Raw genomic sequence first — 17,953 nt, 5'->3', positions numbered from 1 at the left:
GTGCTTGCTCGGACTGACTGTGTTTGGGACGCCGTTCTCGATCGAGATCCTTGAGGGTGACTATCTACCTCTTGGTCATTCTCGATCGGCGGCTTCTTTGGGGTAGGTCCCGGGTTTGTCTGGGTCCTAAGAGACGGTTGAAGGCGCCGACTCTTGTTCCGTCTTCTAGTCTTCAATCCACTTGGCACCTAGTCGAGTCTCTCGTTGTCCATCAACCCGATCTCCACCCCAGTTTCCACCTTGAGGCTTGGTACCCCTCGCAGCACGGGCTATTCAATGCAACCTTCCCGCTTGAGTGTTGGGTGGAGGTCCTTGCCGGACTCCAACCTAGTGTACCAGTCCTCTCAGTACTCCTTGCATCTCAAGCATACTTTTTCGAATTTTGTCCAAATCCACGACGGTGGCAAGCTCTTGAGGTCTCGTCGACATGCCCTCTCCATAGAGAACCTGGGCAGCCCGATTTTCTCCTTCACGTCCATCTACTCGGTTGGAGTGCTCGGCCCCATCTTCCCAGAGATTTTGACTGTCTGGATTCAGGTCACCAGTTGTAGTATTCTGCTGAGTTGTTCGTCCGTTATTGATTGTTCATCTCGCCATGACTTGACTTGCTTTTCGTTCCCATAGACAGCACCAAAGATTGTTGCGTCTTGGATCTAATCTTGGTCCCGACTAACCTGGATTGACTACCAAATGGTATTCCGAGTCTGATGATGACAAAGCCTGCAAAAGGGGTTAGACGCAGGACGGCTAGGATGTCGAGCAGCCGCCTCCAATTGTTGAGTCAGTTGGTGATTAGATTAAGGTCCCAAGCAAATGCTGCTCAAAGATTAGCCAAAAAATGTTTGTGTTTTACCTAAAGATCGATTTCTTGTTAAATAGTGTGTTGTTTACCTTACTTAGCACCGACAGGGTCCCGATAACGGTCCCGCTTGACTTGCCTTTGGGGTGGACCTCCCATTTGTGTCGGCGCTGCCTTAGCATGAATGGAGTGTTCAATATTAAGGTTGCGTGACCAAGTTACATCCCGACCAACAAACCAGTTATTTATCCCGGGTACAGTTTCACCTGGCCGAGTGTATATCTTTCATATCACGTAGCTTCTCAAAGGTATATATACTAAAATGCCTTTGACATGGTGTTTCAATACATAAAATCTCACCCATACCAGAAAAAGGAAAATGCCGGTTCACCAGTGCGATATTTTCCAGACAGGCAGCATCCAATGTCCCCAAAAAATGTCTCAACATGTTGACCAAGTCACGCACAAATCCAAATTCAAAATCACACCACCTAAAACAAATTCATATTCTTAGTCCAAAGTCAACCACCAGCTAGTGCATGACCAACTCCCACCTCAGATGATAGCCACGACGATGGCCATCTGACATCACAGAGGCAAAGAAGAAAAACTAAAACACTACAAGAGCTGTACCGAAGTCTTATACGGTTAAATGAAATGCCAGACAAGTTACCTCAATACTCCTTTTTAAGTGTACCCATCTAAATCACAGACCTCAGAGAATGGAATCCAACCATCACCATCACCAGATAAACGTCTGGGTAATTATAAAGGATAATTCCATCATTATATGGAGGTCAACTGTTATGTGAGGTGGTTCACACAATTTAACCAGTATCGCAGACGACAAACATGCCAGAGACAACGATAGTAAACATTTCATAGTAAAAGGGCTAATAATTCATGCAATAGCGCATTGCCTGGTAACAAACCAACAATAAATTTGATTAATCTATAATCCAGATTACCACACCAATCGCATGCCAGTTTGTAATTCACATCATGTCGACACATTTGAGAGGTTGCTGCAGCAGCGGATTTGGGACATAACTAAGCTTCAACTTGATTCCATGATTCTGAATCCTCATGCTTTGAATCCATCTACAAATACAATCAAAACAAAAATCACTGGAACAGAACGACAGATCAATTAGCTGACATGCAAAGCACAGGGAAATGGATTGTGTCTGGATATACTGCACACTAGGAAGAGTTCCAACCAAAGCACCAGAGCACGTCTTGAACATTTTCTAGACATGTTAGAACACTTGCATAAAAACAAATGAGGGAAAAGAACAAGTAAGAACCCAGCACTCAGCCATATCTCAAAATGTGTACTAAGTTAGCCTAGTGCTGCCTCACTTCCCCTCCCCCCCCCTGCCCACAAGCCACATTGATTCGCCCAGACACTGGGACAGCCATGAGCCAACAATCTTCTTTGAACCTAATTAAGTTACCTTTTTGTGCAAGGGTTAATCTTCTAATGGCAACTTAACCAGTCAAATAAAGAGGGCATAATCTTTATAGCTGAACAATTTAGGAACCATTTTGAGATTACCAGTAGACCTGGCTTCCATTACTAAAATCTATTCTCTTGCCTGTCGAATCAATTTGATGGCCCATAGGGATAAGAATCTCTATCTATAATTCCAAAATGTGACTGTAGTTCCAAGAAAAACTTCAAACCAGAAAGTCTCTACTGCTGTCCTGTTACATTGAAGTTGAAGGCTTGAGCCTTCTTATTCGCACATGCACAAGTCTCCCAAACCACAGTGAAGCAAACTTACAGTTATGCTGAGCTCCACCATTAATGTCAATTAATTACCGCTAGATCTCACATTCCGTTTGTTTTCTTCAAAGGTTCTAAAATTGTCCTAAAACATTTCAAATTTGAGCTTGTCATATTATCGTCCGTTTTACCATTTGTGGGGCTCATGAAGAACCATAAACAAGACTTACACCGGATTACATCATATACCCAAGGGCTGCAAAATATTTAGCCCTCTTCATAGAGAACTTCTTGGTTCAGTCTTGAGTTTTGATCAATCTAATCAGGGGTTTCTCTTTTTCCATCTTCTAAAACACATAGCAGGTAAAACCAAATCAGACACAATGGTTAGATTCTGATTTTTTTTTAATTAACTTTTTTACAGATTGGCTAAACAGTATCTTATCAGTCAGTCCAGTATCAGTTTATAACTGGTTCAGTTTAGATATATATTTATTTTTTGAACATTCATGTCCATTTGACCTTCAGACAAGCTCCAGAAAAAACCAAACTGAATACAACCAATAACTTAATCGACTCCCCCTCCCCCAGTCGTGTATGCTCTGGTTGGATTTGACACCCTGACTTTAAGCAGGCCTGGCTAGGGTGGGGGCTCTCACAGAGGGTTAATTAGAAAAATAGGAAAAGAAAGAAAGGGGAAGTAGGGACAGGGGAAAGATATCTTCACAACCAAACTCAGCTCATCTATATTCAATCTGAAACTGTATCCTTATAGAAGCTAAATAAAAAAAAATAGAACACAAATCCTAGTTGAATCAAAACATAGTTCAAACCAAATTCTCATTCACTCTTACACAGGAATACTAAAACAAATAAAAGACTAAATTAAAACTGATATACTTAAGTCCAACTCGTGTTGGACCAGACCCCATTTGACCAGTTTTTTAATGTTGGCCCAGAACCATTGAATGAGTCTATTGATACTGTATCACCACTTATGCTAGTCAAAGCCTTTGCAGCTCACTGAAACAAAAAGCCATATGCTATACCAAATTGCCCTAGCACCTAAAACAGAGGCTTTTAAGACATTGACACCCCACTCTAAACAACACACAGCTCCAGTTCTGTTAGAACAGTTGGTATTGAAGATGAAAATACTTATTTACCCTTCCAAACTAGAAGGCTCAGTTTTGGGCAGTCCAGTTTCTGTAGTTGCTTTGGTCAATGGCTTGAATCTTGACAAGTACTCTTCCTCCCTCCACATCACTGTCACTGCAGAGTTGGAGTGAACCATGCCACCATGCTGTTGAGCTGAGAGGCCATGCTGGGTGATGCATGTTGGAAGTGAATTGCTATTGTCTTATAATATTTGCTTGAGGTTGTGTAGTTGACACATCCACGGTGAGATCGCAAGATATCGCGCTTTTTTTGTCAACCTAGACGAGATGGGAGTCGAGTTCTGCGAAATGGAATATCTCGCCATGAGATAGCGAGTTACCCCTTTTTCTAGTTGAGCCAAGTGGTTTAGGGTGTTTTAAACCACTCCCCCCCCCCCCCCCCCCAAAAAAAAAAAAGCTCATACAAGAGAGGCATATCTCGCCTCTCTCACACTGATTTCTTGCCCATCTCCATGGAAAGTTGAGTTTTGGCTAAAACTTTTGGGGATTTAGCTATATTTCAACTTCCAAGCTCCTTTAACACATCTACAATATCAAACTAGCATCATTCAAGTCCATTTCAATTAGATCTTCAAAAAAGGTAAGATTTTTCCCTAAGTTTTAATTTTTTTTCAAATAGCATGTTCTACAATTGGTGCGTGCGTGTAGTGTAAATATATGTTGAGCTGGTGGTTCTAGTGCTAGAGCTGGTGGTGGAGCTGATGTTGGAGAGCCTGGAGTTGGTGGTGGAGCAGCTGGAGCTGAGGAGGATCTTGATTGAATTTTTATGATTTGATCCCATATTCCCATTCCATGATTGTCTTGTATGTACTCTTGTGAACATATGACTTATGGATTATGACTTACTAATTATTAAAACTTCTAACAGTTGTAAAATTTGTAAGACATTGAAGTTCTTTGATGTATTTGATAGTTGATACACTAGCTTTTCATTTATATGCATTAAGTGTTCTACGTTACATGTTGGCTAACCTTGCATTCCCCAATCCTGCAACATTTCGGTTTCACACGTAGGGTCAACTTAGAAGACATACTTAGGGTTATTTTCTCACAAATCAAAGATTAAACCAATTACTTCCTACCCAGACCAAAAATGCATTAAGGTGCAGTACTCTTTTACACCTAATAGCTAAATACTCGTTTGATTAAACCTACAGTAGCAAGTAGTTATGTTATAATGTAACACAAATAATGACAATAAGTATAAAATATATATTAAAAATAAATAAATAAATAATGAACCAAGTCAGACAGTTACCAACTCATCAGTTGAGAACAAAAAAACAAATAGAAGCACCTTACCTTGCACTGCAAACTTGTTATCGTGGATCTCAGCAGTGTGTCCCCGACTATGTATCTCAACTTTTTAACAAAATCATCCCGAGTAATCATTTTATTCTGACAAAAATTCCATTACAGAATGAAGAATAAATATAACAAGATCCTTTAGCGAAGCATGAGAAAAATGAATATGATAAATCATGCTCTGGGACATACCCTAAATTGGTCATAGTGTACGTTCACTAACTTCATTTCTTTAGGAGGTACTTTATTTGAGATGGCTGCAAACAACATAGGAAAAGGCATCCATGGAGATTTGGGAGCCTTTGAAACATTAAACCCAACAGGAAGATTATCAATTTGAGATTTCTTTGCCAAGCATGAAAATGTATGACGATCTCCCACCTAAAAAGAAGTTTAAAGATGATTATTTCCTTAAAAGTAACAGCAATAAGCTCAGTAACACGTAAGAGATGGCAAAAGGACACCCCACTACACTGCTTAAGATATGCTAACATCTCTCTTCTCTAGATACTTCATGACCCATTACAACATGTCAACATGAGATGGACATGGGTTGAGTATAGATACTTGGACATAACTGTTAACAAGGCAGAGGAGAAAAGAAGAATATACAACCTCTTTATTGTTATGCATTTAAGCCTCCTGCAAAACATATTTGCAATGCCTTGTAGCGTACAGATTTAAGAGGCAAATAAACCTAGATCCTTAAATTCTCGGAGCAACAGCACCCAACTCCTGAACACATACCCATACCCAATCCACTGACTAATTCCAAGTAACATAAATTCAAAAGGATCTTTCATGTAAAGAAAACACTCAAACAGTGAAGGAGATATTAGCAACAATGTAAGTTCTCAGACGAAATGCATTGGAAATGAAGAAGCAGTGACATACATGCCACACATGACTACACATCAGGAACCCCACTTTGTGAGAGCCCAAAAAAGTAACAAATAGTACATAAAGTTAGATTGAATGCTTAGAATTACAGACACCAAAAAATTTTACTTCAGAGAAACCCCAGTATGTCAGAAAATATTATTAGGTATGTAGGTCTCCAAAAGTAAATACCTGGTGAAAACTCGCTTCCTACAAAATTGAAATCATACATGTTGAAAATTGAAATCAGTAGTACTTAACCTTCCACCGTAGGAAAGGGTTCATACTAACCTCTCCACGACATTAGTTACATGGAAGGGAAAACCGACATTAGGCCCTATTACACCATGAAGAAAGTAGTGCTACTGGCAAGCAGAAGTTGTCTGCCAAAACTCCATGCTTCCAGCATGTCCATTTGGAAATTCCATCCATTGCAGAGTTCCCAGCACTGGCAGGGGTAATTTGAGTTAAGACAAGGAAAAATCAACATTAGGCCCTATTTGATTCGCCTTGAAGACAAAATAGAGTGCTACTGGCAAGCAGAAGCTATCGGTTGGAACTCCATGCTTCCAGCATGTCACTCTGGAAATTCCATTTGTTGCAAGTCTGTCTTCAGTTTGTGGTAATGAGTTTGAGGAATCAAAAGACCCCCATGATTCAACTTACTCCTTTAGCAACCTGTGCTCCCACTGGCACAGCCTCTATGTTTCTTATGGCTGCGTATCCAGTGGCAGCAAACACTCCAGCACCATATCCTGTGAATTGCTTCTTTAGCGGCTAGTGTTCCATAGCATAGCCTCAGAATTCCCAAGGCTGAATAACCGAAAGCAAAAGAGGCTTTTATCTTTTCGTTACTGTTTTCAAACTGAAGCCTCAGAATTCCTGACATCTAAATATAGAAAACAATAATCACTCCAGAGCCTAATTTCTGAATCACTCTTTTGGCACTGTGTTCCCACTGCAAGAACCTTTGTACCTCAAATGGCTAACCAATCTTTAAATATGCACAGCTTTGATCTGCATACCTTGCTCCCGCCAAATACACCAGCTTCTATAAAAGGGAAGACCAAGACCAAATGTGAACTGTAGGAGCTGCTCTGATTCTGCTTCCAATCTGAGTATATCTGCATCTATTTGATCCACACTTGGAGTAGAAGATGACATACTGGGGGTAGTGTGAGTCGAGTAGAACTTGGTGGCAGTCAGTTATTCTAATGTCTTTCCTAGCTGATCAAGTGATAAGTTTATGCTTAAAACCATGAATAAGAGACCCAAAGTTACAAACTCAGGTGGAGTTGAGAAACAGACGGAACGACCCCAAAAACATAAGCAAAAACCACAAAGAAATGGCTATGTTACACTTAGCCCTACCCACTTCCTTCCTCCGCCCCCCCCCCCCAACCCCAAAAAAAACACCTAAAACCTCACAAAAGAAAAAGGGCAAACCAATACAAAGTGGCTAAAGAAAAATCCATTAAGTTTAACAACAAAAACCCAATTTAAAAATCTACACACATCAGCTAAATCAATTTAATAATCCCTTCTCTCCCCCAAGAAAACAAAAATGTCAAGTTTGACATGCGGCCTTTTGGTTTGCAAAATTGCGTATCTTCAAGACTCAATTCAGCCATAAGGCTAGTTCTGTTAAATAAGTGAATCCACAAGAAGCACAAAGAGGGTCATGGATCATATGCAGCTAAATTTAATTCATGGCAGGAAGAGTCAAGGGATTGGTTGGCCTAACTCGGAACAATCCTGGAACTTCTACTCCTACAAGTACCCCCCCCCAATTACAAATTGATTGATTGATTGATAGATAGATAGAAGAGAGAGACAGAGAGGAAGATATAGAAGCTTACCGAATCAACTAGACAAGAATCTGATTGAAGTTGACCTTGACAGCAGGTATAATTTGTGACCCCAGAAACATTGACTTTGCTTTCATTCCCAACTAAACCTGAAGGAAAACAAACAAATACTACATCTCTAACTAAAATATGTCTGCAGCAAATAATGAAATTAAAGAACAGCACATTCTAGATTATTTCTACAACCTTCATTGTTATTATTCATCACCAAAAATATAATGCCACACAAAGTAGTCATGGCCCCCAACTCACAGACCCAGTTAATTCAGTTTGTGCGGTACGTATTGAATAGGGTGCAGCGAGCCAAGAGATTAAACAAGCCAAGAATACTTCCTACCATAAACGTTAAAATTACCCATCCAAGTCTCACAAAAAGATTGATGGTAGAAGTGGTCTCGCAAGCCATACTTAAATGGCATGCAGCCTTCAAAGGCATTAAAAATTGATTGAAAAATCCAGATCAAGTCACTGAGTCAAGTTTACTGGTATATGATCTCAAGCTCATCTTCCTCTATGTTACTATAGAGAGAACAAAATCACCAAGCATCAAACCAATTGCTATTAGGAGTAAAAATCACCTTCAGCTTTGGGTGGCATCTTAAAACTGACAACATATTCCGGAAAGATGTGGGTGTTCATATTCATGTTCCATACTATATAGCGCTTTGGATTCTGAAGATCATCTACACCACTATCAAAGTGTTCATTACTCGGATGAAACTGTTCAGATCCAGGATGAACTAGTTCCATGTTTCCCATAATTACACGGCACAACACCAAATGCTGAATTCCATTTTCGTCAACATCACAATAACTTGCACTGTTAAGAACACAGAAAGTGAATTCTTGTCAAAAGAAAATAGTTTAAAGAAAAAAGAAATAATGTTGCAGTAAAAAAAAAAGGATTCTTAGACAATCTTCCAACTGCCATTGTCTCCAACGTGCCAACAGCAGGTAGCAACCTATACTCAACAAGAATCAAATCAGCGTAAGAAGCAGAAAACAATCCATATCTATGGCTACAATTTCTATAGCATTTTCCTACTAGTACAGCCAATTGGCAAGTCCATTAAAACTATTTATGAAGAAGATGGCTAATACAATACTAATAGATTGACATTTCACTCTAAGAAATCACCAGACTTCAGGATATGTACACAACTCTGACAATATTATTTTTAAGCAACAAACACAAAATCTATTCAAACCATTATACATGGATTTTATCTAACCATTTGTCGGCATGGTATAAATACACACCCGCAAATAGAGATGGAGAGGGGGGGGGGAAGAGAGAGAGAGAGAGAGAGAGAGAGAGAGAGAGAGAGAGAGAGAGAGAGAGAGAGAAAGAGAGAGGGAGAGAGAGAGAGAGAGAGAGAGAGAGAGAGAGAGAGAGAGAGAGAGAGAAATAATATACCTGATATAGGAGCAGTTTGCCGGTGAAAGATGAACACCAACCCCATACATAGGCTTAGATTTAGGGAATTCTTTTAACCCAAGACCATACACCATTATTTGGGATACTGCTTCTTTGGAAGAGGCAAGCCATGCATATCTTATATTTGGATCACCCCGATACTTTCTTGTAATTTCAAACTGCTTTTGGAAAAGCTCCAACCGAGCTTTTGACACATTACTTGAGTCGCAGTGTATCTGAACTATGTCTTGTGAACTTAAGTTTAGGCCCATACCCAGAAGGAACATGTCTTGTACAGCATCGCAGGTTAATTCATCAAGTCCAGTTGTTTGGAAAAGAGAGTTGACACCTAAATGCCTATTCTCCCCAATAGCTTCAACAATCTTTGAATCTGATTTGGCATTGATACTGTCATGTTCTTCTAGTACATAATGGTCACTGGGAGATTTTTCCTGAATTTTAGGTCGCTTTACACAAGTATATGATTCCTCACAACATTCTTCCAACTTCACATTGTCAGCCCCAGTTATTTCAATCTCAAGTTGTAACTTGATTTCACGAGGCCCATCCATTTCTGGACATACACGTGAACAATCTACTTCCAGTTCAGGCTGGAAACAGCTAGGAGCTTCCTGCTGATCAGGGTATGATACCGGAAAGAAACAGCCACCTGCTTCATCAATCCAAGCAATTTGCTGTTGTAAGCCGGTTTTCAGATCAACCAGAATCATGTTCAGAAAATTCAGCAATGAACGACAACCCTTGGATTCCACTTCAATGACTGCCTTCTTTTCCCGAAAATCTTTCTTCACCAACTCAAGAAAATCCTTTGGGAAATCTATCCATTCACCATAGTGGTAAAACATCAAACGCTGAAGCGATCCACTCTTCATAAAATTTGAATAATTTTTTATTATGTAATTTCCAGAGTTGGGGTCAGATTTGTTCTTGCATGTATTTGACCTAACCCGCCTGCAGTGCTTGATGGCTGGGGAGTCAAATGTCGGTCTCTGTGGAACCGCTGTACGAGAAGCTGCAGTGAAATATGCTGCACATTTGGCAGCACGCTTTCTCTTCAAGTCAGCAACTATTCTATGACTATTCTTCCCCTCCATTTCTCTGAGGAAAAACTTTACACCAAAGTCCAAAGATAACAAAAATTTACAATAGATCTTGGGATGATCTCAAAGAAACCATGCCAAGGAAGATGATTCGCAAGCCCTGTAAACACATACCAATTAAGAGTAACTCAACAATCTTGTAAATTTATATTTTTCATGTAATATAATTCTTAATGACCAAATGTGATACTCAAAATTTTACCATCGCCATACCCAGATTCCAGACATATAGAAGAAAGAGTTAGACAGCCACCACTGTACATAACCTACTATGAAACATTTGGTCTAATTTGTAGTTCATTGACCACTGAGGTAGAGTCAGAAAACACAACGCAACCTCCTTGACAAAGAACCTGACAGTGCAAACAGAACCTTTTGTTATAAAGAGATTCCTAAAGTTTGGACAACTCACATCAACTCTGTATATATATATACATATATCAGTTGGTAAAACCTAGTAACTAACCCCAAGATCAATGAAAATATTCCCTTTTCTTTTGGGTTGATTACTGAACCTAAGCTCCTTTTTTTCTTTTTTCGATTGAATTTGGTTGAGTTCTTTTGATTGATTGTACTGTATAATATCTCAACAATGCCTAGAAACTTCCCTTCTCCTTTCTGTTGAAATCAAAAGATAAAATGTGGATTTTACTTTCTGTCACAGAATCAATCCAAAATACAAGGCAAATTGGAACCACTAACCATTGAATTTATGATTGCGAATTCATAAAGGATTCTTAGATTTTTCATCTCCATTTGTGTTTCCTTAAAAACATAAGAAAATGAAATGGATTCATCCATTCTTTTCATTAAGAAATCCTTCTCTATTTCGATTGTAACAACAATTATGTTCATATGCAAACCCCAAAACACAACTTGCTACACAGATACCTAACCAGGTATCTTAACCATATATTAAATATTAACTAGTGTGCTTAAACTGTGTAGTTCTGAGTAGAACTGCAACAAAAGAGGAAATATGCAGATGGCGAGATAGCTACATCTACAAGTGTTCGATAGGGGTGTCAACAAGACCCTGTTGACCCAAACCCGCCCTAAGACCAGTCCGATCCCAACCCCATTTTTCCAAACCGAAGGGCAGGCTTGGGCTACAAAATAATCAGCCCAGACAATATCGGTCAGGTTCAGGTTTAGCCCTTGGGCCAACAGTAACCTGTGTTAGTTTAATTTAATTAAAATTATAATATTTAAATTGACTTTAACCAAATCGAGTATCCATTTTTTTTCCCCAAGTACCAAGTAACAATCAACTTCATTTTTGGGCAAGCAACAATCGAGTATCCTACATTCCTACTAATCCTAAATATCCAAATATATTTCCATATCACATTCTCACATCGACATTCGGTTATCCTCTTCAACTCCTTCCCTCCATTCATACTAACCCTAAATATCCAAATGTATTTCCACATCACACATTCTCATGTCGACATTCGTGTATGCTCTTCAACCCCTTCCTCCAATTGTCGCTCAAGAGACTCCAAGTCTTTGTCTCTCTGTCTCTCCCAAGGCTTAGATCTTATGCTCCAATTAACGGTGTAATATTGTAGAAGGCTTCAAGTAATTGGTGAGTAAAGGAGATCCCGTTTTCTTATAGGTGGTCTCTAATTTAGACTAACCATGCCTTTGTTTGTAAGTAATGGGTTTGTTTACAATGTATAATGAGTTAATCATATTCAAATCCATTGTCTATATATAAAAAATGAGTTTTTAGTGTCTTAAATTATTAAATTAACACTTTAGGTAAGAAACGATAAAAATTAGGGTCAAGGTCAAGTAAATCAGGGCCAACCCAACTCTACCCTACCCTATTAGGGTCAATCAGGCAAGTTGGGCTCAGCGAAGCCTTGTCAGGGTCAGGTTAGGGTTGGGGATTTTTAAGTAGGGCTTGGGTTTCAATTTCAATATCTAAGGAAGGGTTAAGGTTCAAGGTTGGCTGACCCAACCTGGCCCGTTAACGCCCCTAACTCCAAGTTTATTCTACGAATACTACTAAAAAATGGGTAAAAAATATTTCTCTTAGTTCTTTGTCCTGAAGACCTAATCTTAAAAATGGAACCGGCAAAAAAGTAAAGTGTAATGCTAAAAAGAAAATTTTCTCTCTTCTTTATTCTTCCATTCATATGCATTTCATATATTATATATCCAGAATTGGGTCAAATTTCATGTGATTCAGTAAAGTAGACAAAATATACATCATAGCTAAATCGCTCTATAGGGTTTATGAAGAATGAACCAATAATGAGATTTATTGAGAAATGGAAGACTTGAGATGCTTCGGGATGGAAATGAGAGAATGTCTACAATACCCTGGTTTAGTCAGATACAATTTGAGGGATTTTGTAGGATCATTAATCAAGTTTGACGGAATAACTTAGTTTCCAAAAATTGAAGATATGGGTCAAGCAATGAAATGTCAATTATTTGTGAAAAATATCTATTGGTAGAACCCTTAATAAAAAAATAGATGTGAATGAACCACTCACATGTTCTTCTAAATTGTATGCAACTGAGGGGTTGATTTGAAAAAGTAGGAAGGATCATAGAAGAAAATTCGACCGAAACTGTCGAAATTTAGGTTGAAAAATGCAGACATTTTTCAAAAACTGAAACAAAATTCCAATTATTTCGGAAAAGTTATAGATTTCGACCAAAATTTCAATCATTTCAACATTCCAACTTGTTTTTCCTAAGTTTTTGTTGATTTCTATCCTATTTTCACCTAATTTTCACAATTCCTTTGCCTTCAAGCACATCTTTTGCTCATTTTTTGCCTCCAAACACCCCTTAAGCCACAATAGCTACAAAGGAAACTCTGGAAGTAATAGAATGTGAAGCATGAGCCATACCCAACAGCTCCAAACTTCCCCTTTTTTTATTTTTGTTTTGTTCATGACTTAAATGATCTTGTATTGCCTTGATATTGCTATATGTTTAGCCTAGGACTATGATCTATGGTTGTGTTTTGTTAAAGTTATTTTTTATTATTTTCTACCATTTTTTCTTTTTCTGATTTCAATAATTATTTTTCAAAATTATGTATTTTTATTTGATGTATATATGATATATAGGCTTCAACTTAGTATACATGAGACACCATCACTTGATCTAGTTGGTCATGTTATTTTGTTGACTTGTTGTACATGTAACCATTCTACCAAACAATTCATGTATGCTGATGATTCTATGCTTGTATGCAATACAGTTTGTACTTGTCGAAACCATTCATTTGTTAGTATACTTTAAGAAGTAGAAGAGGAATATACAAAATTGTGATCAATCAAATATTGCAAAGTCCAGACATTTATTACCGCTCCAGATTGGACCATAACGGAATTTTGGTTCACAAAATTAGATTGGGAAGGAAGATCCATATTAGAGATTGATAGAAGGACAAGGATATGGGCTCACGTGAATAGGACACAAAAATATCTATTCTACTTCCATCATTAGCTATGGGTTCAAATCTAAGAGGAACTCCAGATAATGTTTGCTACCCTGAAATTTTCTTATCAATCTTGAATGAAGAGGGGGGGGGGGGGGAGATTACTTGATTAGCTACAATAATGTTTATGTTCACAAAAATAGCCACTCGTTGTTTCACTTAACAAAAATGGAGTGTTTAGAGTTTAGATTTACAAAACTAGCTAAAACAGTGGTTATTATTCATTTTTTACGATTTTGCCCATATCTCCTTTCTTCCTAATAGTCAGTCATACTCTTCTTCTTCCTCCGACCAAAATAGGGGTGGAACCTCTAACCCTCTTCATGGCCATGTAAGGGGTGGCCAAACATCAACAATACCGAGGAGCTGAAATTAAAATGAAATGGGGCCACGAAATCTGTGCCCTCCCTAAATCCCTAACATCACCGCCAACCATGGGAAGAAAACCCTAGTATGGCCGGCGATGGAGGATCAAGATTAACTACCAAGAGAAGCAAAGAAAAATCATGATAACTGAACCAAAACTGAGAAACCCATAGCTAGAAGTGTAGATTTACAACCCAAGAGGTATGAGAACTGATTTCTTCAATGTTGAAACAAAACCTAACAAAGATCAACGAATAATGGGACAGCAGTGGTCCAAGGTCATTGGTTTGGAAGAACAGTGGTAGGGCTAGGATTAGAGATTGTAGTGGCGCCGTTGAAGGAGGACCGAGGACCGCAATAGGGGTTAGGAAGATGAAGAGGGTTAGGAGTTGCAGCCCCTAAATTGGCCAGAAGATGAAGAGAATCCCTATTTTGGGCTGGATGAAACCAGTGAGGAAGAAAGAAGGCACAAAATTGTCAAATACAAATAATAGTTACTGTTTTGGTTAGTTTTGTAAACATAAATCCATAACTTTATCTTTGTTAATTAAAACAATGAGTGGCTAGTTTTATTAACATAAACATAATTGTAGCTAATCAACTTCTCCTCTCCCCACCCCCCACCCCCAAAAAGAAAAAATGGGTTAATAAAGAAAACCCAACAAATCACCTCCGTGAATGATGGTGATGTGAAACAAAAATCTGCCCCAAAGCCACTCCAAAGTGCTGCACCTAGGGTTGGCCGAACCCTATTAGAGGGGCATTTTGGTCAGCCCAGCCCTAATTACGGGATGATTCTAATTTTTGGAATTTTCTTTTTATTTTTCTTTTTCAGAAGAGTCATAGTCAATTAGGACTCCAATTTGAGTCAACATGTGTTCTCGAGTCTTTGGGAATCTTCTTTAAAAATAGACTTTTATTAGTCTTTATTTATAGGGTAATTTTCATCTGGACCCCCTGAGGTTTGATCTATGTCATTTTTAGTCCAAAAAAACTGAAACTTTGCATCTGCCTCCTCTGTACTATAGAAAAAGTCAATTTAAGGACAAATTATCACTTTCATGACAAATTTACCCTTTTTTTAATTTAAACAAAAAACATAGGAAATAAAAATGAAAAAAAAAATTAAGTTAATATTCATTTGTGATTCTCGAAATCCAGTTCTTCAAAACTGTAGCGAAACACCACAAAGCAATCATCTATGAACATCAAACACTTGAATGTTTCTTCTTTCAACTCATTTAACTTTGAATCCCTAGCTTAAAGCTCTCTTGCTTCACGGGGCTACTTTGGAAAACTCAGGTAAGTGGAAACAAGATTCAAGGATTTGAAATAGGTAAATTTTCATCAAGTGATGAGAAATCCGAAGAGAAATAAAAAGGGAAAAAAACCCTAGTTTTGAAAAAAAAAATTATCTACGCAATTGCAGAAAGGTTGATGGAGCGTCAGATATGAGAAACCATGGCTAAAGTCGAAGATGTTGTGAAGCAATCATTGGGGATTTGGGAGAAGTTGTTGTTGGCATGTGCCATTAACCGTCATGGAACCAATAGCTGGGACTCTGTGGCTATGGAAATACAGAACCGAAACACTTCTCTTCATCTTCTGACGCCACAGAACTGTAAACAGAAGTATCATGACCTTAAACACCGGTTCATGGCAAAAGACGATAAGAAGATAAATCTGAAACGTCCGTCGATAAGAAAGATGTGATTCCATGGCTCAAAGATAAGACTATGTCGGAGAAGACAAATCTGAAACTTCCAACGATAAGAAAGATGTGATTCCATGGCTCGAAGGGTTAAGAAAACTTCAAGTGGCAGCGCTTCGACGCGAGGTTCAAGGGCATGATGTTTCGATCTTAAACAACTCTTTTGATTTCGAATGGCATGATGTTTCGATCTTAAACAACTCTTTTGATTTCGAATGGCATGATGTTTCGATCTTAAACAACTCTTTTGATTTCGAATGGCATGATGTTTCAATCTTAAACAACTCTTTTGATTTCGAATGCTAACAATCGTATTTCTCTGGTTCAAAGATTTGAATTTGAATTTGAATTTGAATTTGAATTTTTGTTTTCCATGTTTTGTTTAAATTAAAAAAAAAAAGAATAATAAGGGCAAATTTGTCATAGAAGTGATAATTTGTCCTTAAATTGACTTTTTCTATAGTACAGGGGAAGGCGATGCAAAGTTTCAGTTTTTTGGACTAAAAATGACATAGACCAAACCTCAGGGGGTCCAGATGAAAATTACCCTTATTTATATTAGTATTTTAGTCTTAGGGGAATTTATTTTCAAGGAGATTCCATTAGATCTTTAATTTTATACACACACACACATATATATATATACACATATATAGTTGAGAGAAATTGTTAGGGGATCCTAATCTACAAAGGAAACCCAATTAGGATTAGTCTTTCAGTAGACCATAATTGTTAGGGGATCCTAATCTACAAGTCTTTTAATTATATTCTTTCTTTGTAATTCTCAAGTCTGATTATTTGGAAAAGATTGAGTGAGTTGAAGATCGTGGTTCCTGTTGGGGTGACCATGGTTGAGTCAAGAATTGAGATTCTTCTTCAAAAATCAGCACCTAACTTCTGTCTAGAACTCTACTTCCAGTCTACCATCGTCTTCAAGAAACTACAGCAGCTTACAAGTACAGACCCCAACCCCCTTCCCTCACCTCCTACTCCCATCGCACCCCTTCCCCAGCACCTCTGCAAGTGCAAGACCCTAAACCGCTACCCCTTGCTGTCACACCCATGGCAGAAGCGCCTCAACCCCCGACATAAAGAATTTGTTAAGCCTCAAACTTTATCCCCTTCCATCCCATCTAGTTTTGTTAAGCCCATATTGACCCAAAATTAATTATCCTTCTTTCCTATCAACCTTCAAGAAACTCTAGCAGCTTACAAGTACAGACCCCAACCCCCTTCCCTCACCTCCCACTCCCATCGCACCCCTTCCCCAGCACCTCCTCTGCAAGTGCAAGACCCTAAACCGCTACCCCTTGCTGTCACACCCATGGCAGAAGTGCCTCAACCCCCGACATAAAGAATTTGTTAAGCCTCAAACTTTATCCCCTTCCATCCCATCTAGTTTTGTTAAGCCCATATTGACCCAAAATTAATTATCCTTCTTTCCTATCAACCTTAGGAATAATTTAAGAGCGCCCACTCCAGGAAGGGAAGAATGAATTCCACAGGATTCAATTAGCAGCGGAAACCTAAACTTGGTCTGAGCCCGCCTACCTGCCCCTTTAGTGAGGGGCCACTATGCCACGATGTCCTAAGCCTGGTCTATCATTTTCACTTTTGCCAGGATGGAACAACCTTTGCAGGAACAGCCGGAACTGAGCCGTTGCTTGTTAGGGTGGAGCAACTGGCCTTCCTTCGGATGTGGTTTTGAGGCCAGGGAGCAGATGCAATTGGCAAAAGTATGTGTAGACGCTGAACCAAAAGCCATCCCATAGGGATTTGTTAAAACCCAAGCTTTCCCTACCAATTTTCCACAAAGTCTTATAACAATCTTTTTAGTTAGTGTCTACCGAACCATGCCCATCATAATTTTTTAAAGACATCCAGAGCAACCCATATCCTTCCCTTTAAGTTTTCTATAAGATCCTCATTCTTTGCTTGCAACTTTATCGAAGATTCTGGGTAAAACCTTAATTTTAGGGAATCTTTCCAAGAAACCCTAACCCTAACATTGGGTTTCCATCAGATTGACATTTTATTCACATACCCACATGCACTGCTGGGGTGCTGTTAACGTACTCACTGGATAATTTTGGAATTCTTGGTTCAAATATGCT

At 38.7% G+C, this 17,953-nt stretch overlaps 1 protein-coding gene across 6 annotated transcripts in view; it reads right to left on the bottom strand.

The window, feature by feature from the left end:
- Positions 1 to 545: 545 nt before the first annotated feature.
- Positions 546 to 17,953, bottom strand: part of LOC148999427 (inactive poly [ADP-ribose] polymerase RCD1-like) — a 34,055-nt gene continuing 16,647 nt past the window's right edge. For 3 of the 6 annotated variants that reach the window (XM_089141151.1, XM_089141153.1, XM_089141149.1), the window contains 7 exons: positions 10,510 to 10,649; positions 9,176 to 10,396; positions 8,337 to 8,578; positions 7,750 to 7,847; positions 5,204 to 5,392; positions 5,009 to 5,104; positions 546 to 1,900 (listed from right to left, as the gene is read on the bottom strand). In XM_089141151.1, the coding sequence (XP_088997277.1) occupies positions 1,850 to 1,900; positions 5,009 to 5,104; positions 5,204 to 5,392; positions 7,750 to 7,847; positions 8,337 to 8,578; positions 9,176 to 10,290 (1,791 nt within the window). In that variant the 5' untranslated portion in view covers positions 10,291 to 10,396; positions 10,510 to 10,649 and the 3' untranslated portion in view covers positions 546 to 1,849. Of the gene's footprint in view, positions 1,901 to 5,008; positions 5,105 to 5,203; positions 5,393 to 7,749; positions 7,848 to 8,336; positions 8,579 to 9,175; positions 10,397 to 10,498; positions 10,650 to 17,953 lie in introns of all 6 variants that reach the window. The other 3 variants (XM_089141148.1, XM_089141152.1, XM_089141147.1) reach the window with 2 other exon arrangements.

This window comes from Hakea prostrata, unplaced genomic scaffold (assembly GCF_041222555.1).
Source record: "Hakea prostrata isolate BN-2017 unplaced genomic scaffold, UWA_Hpros_2 contig_8, whole genome shotgun sequence".
Lineage (NCBI taxonomy): Eukaryota > Viridiplantae > Streptophyta > Magnoliopsida > Proteales > Proteaceae > Hakea > Hakea prostrata.
The sequence above is the reverse complement of the archived record's forward strand: the minus strand, read 5'-3'. Positions and strand labels throughout refer to the sequence as shown.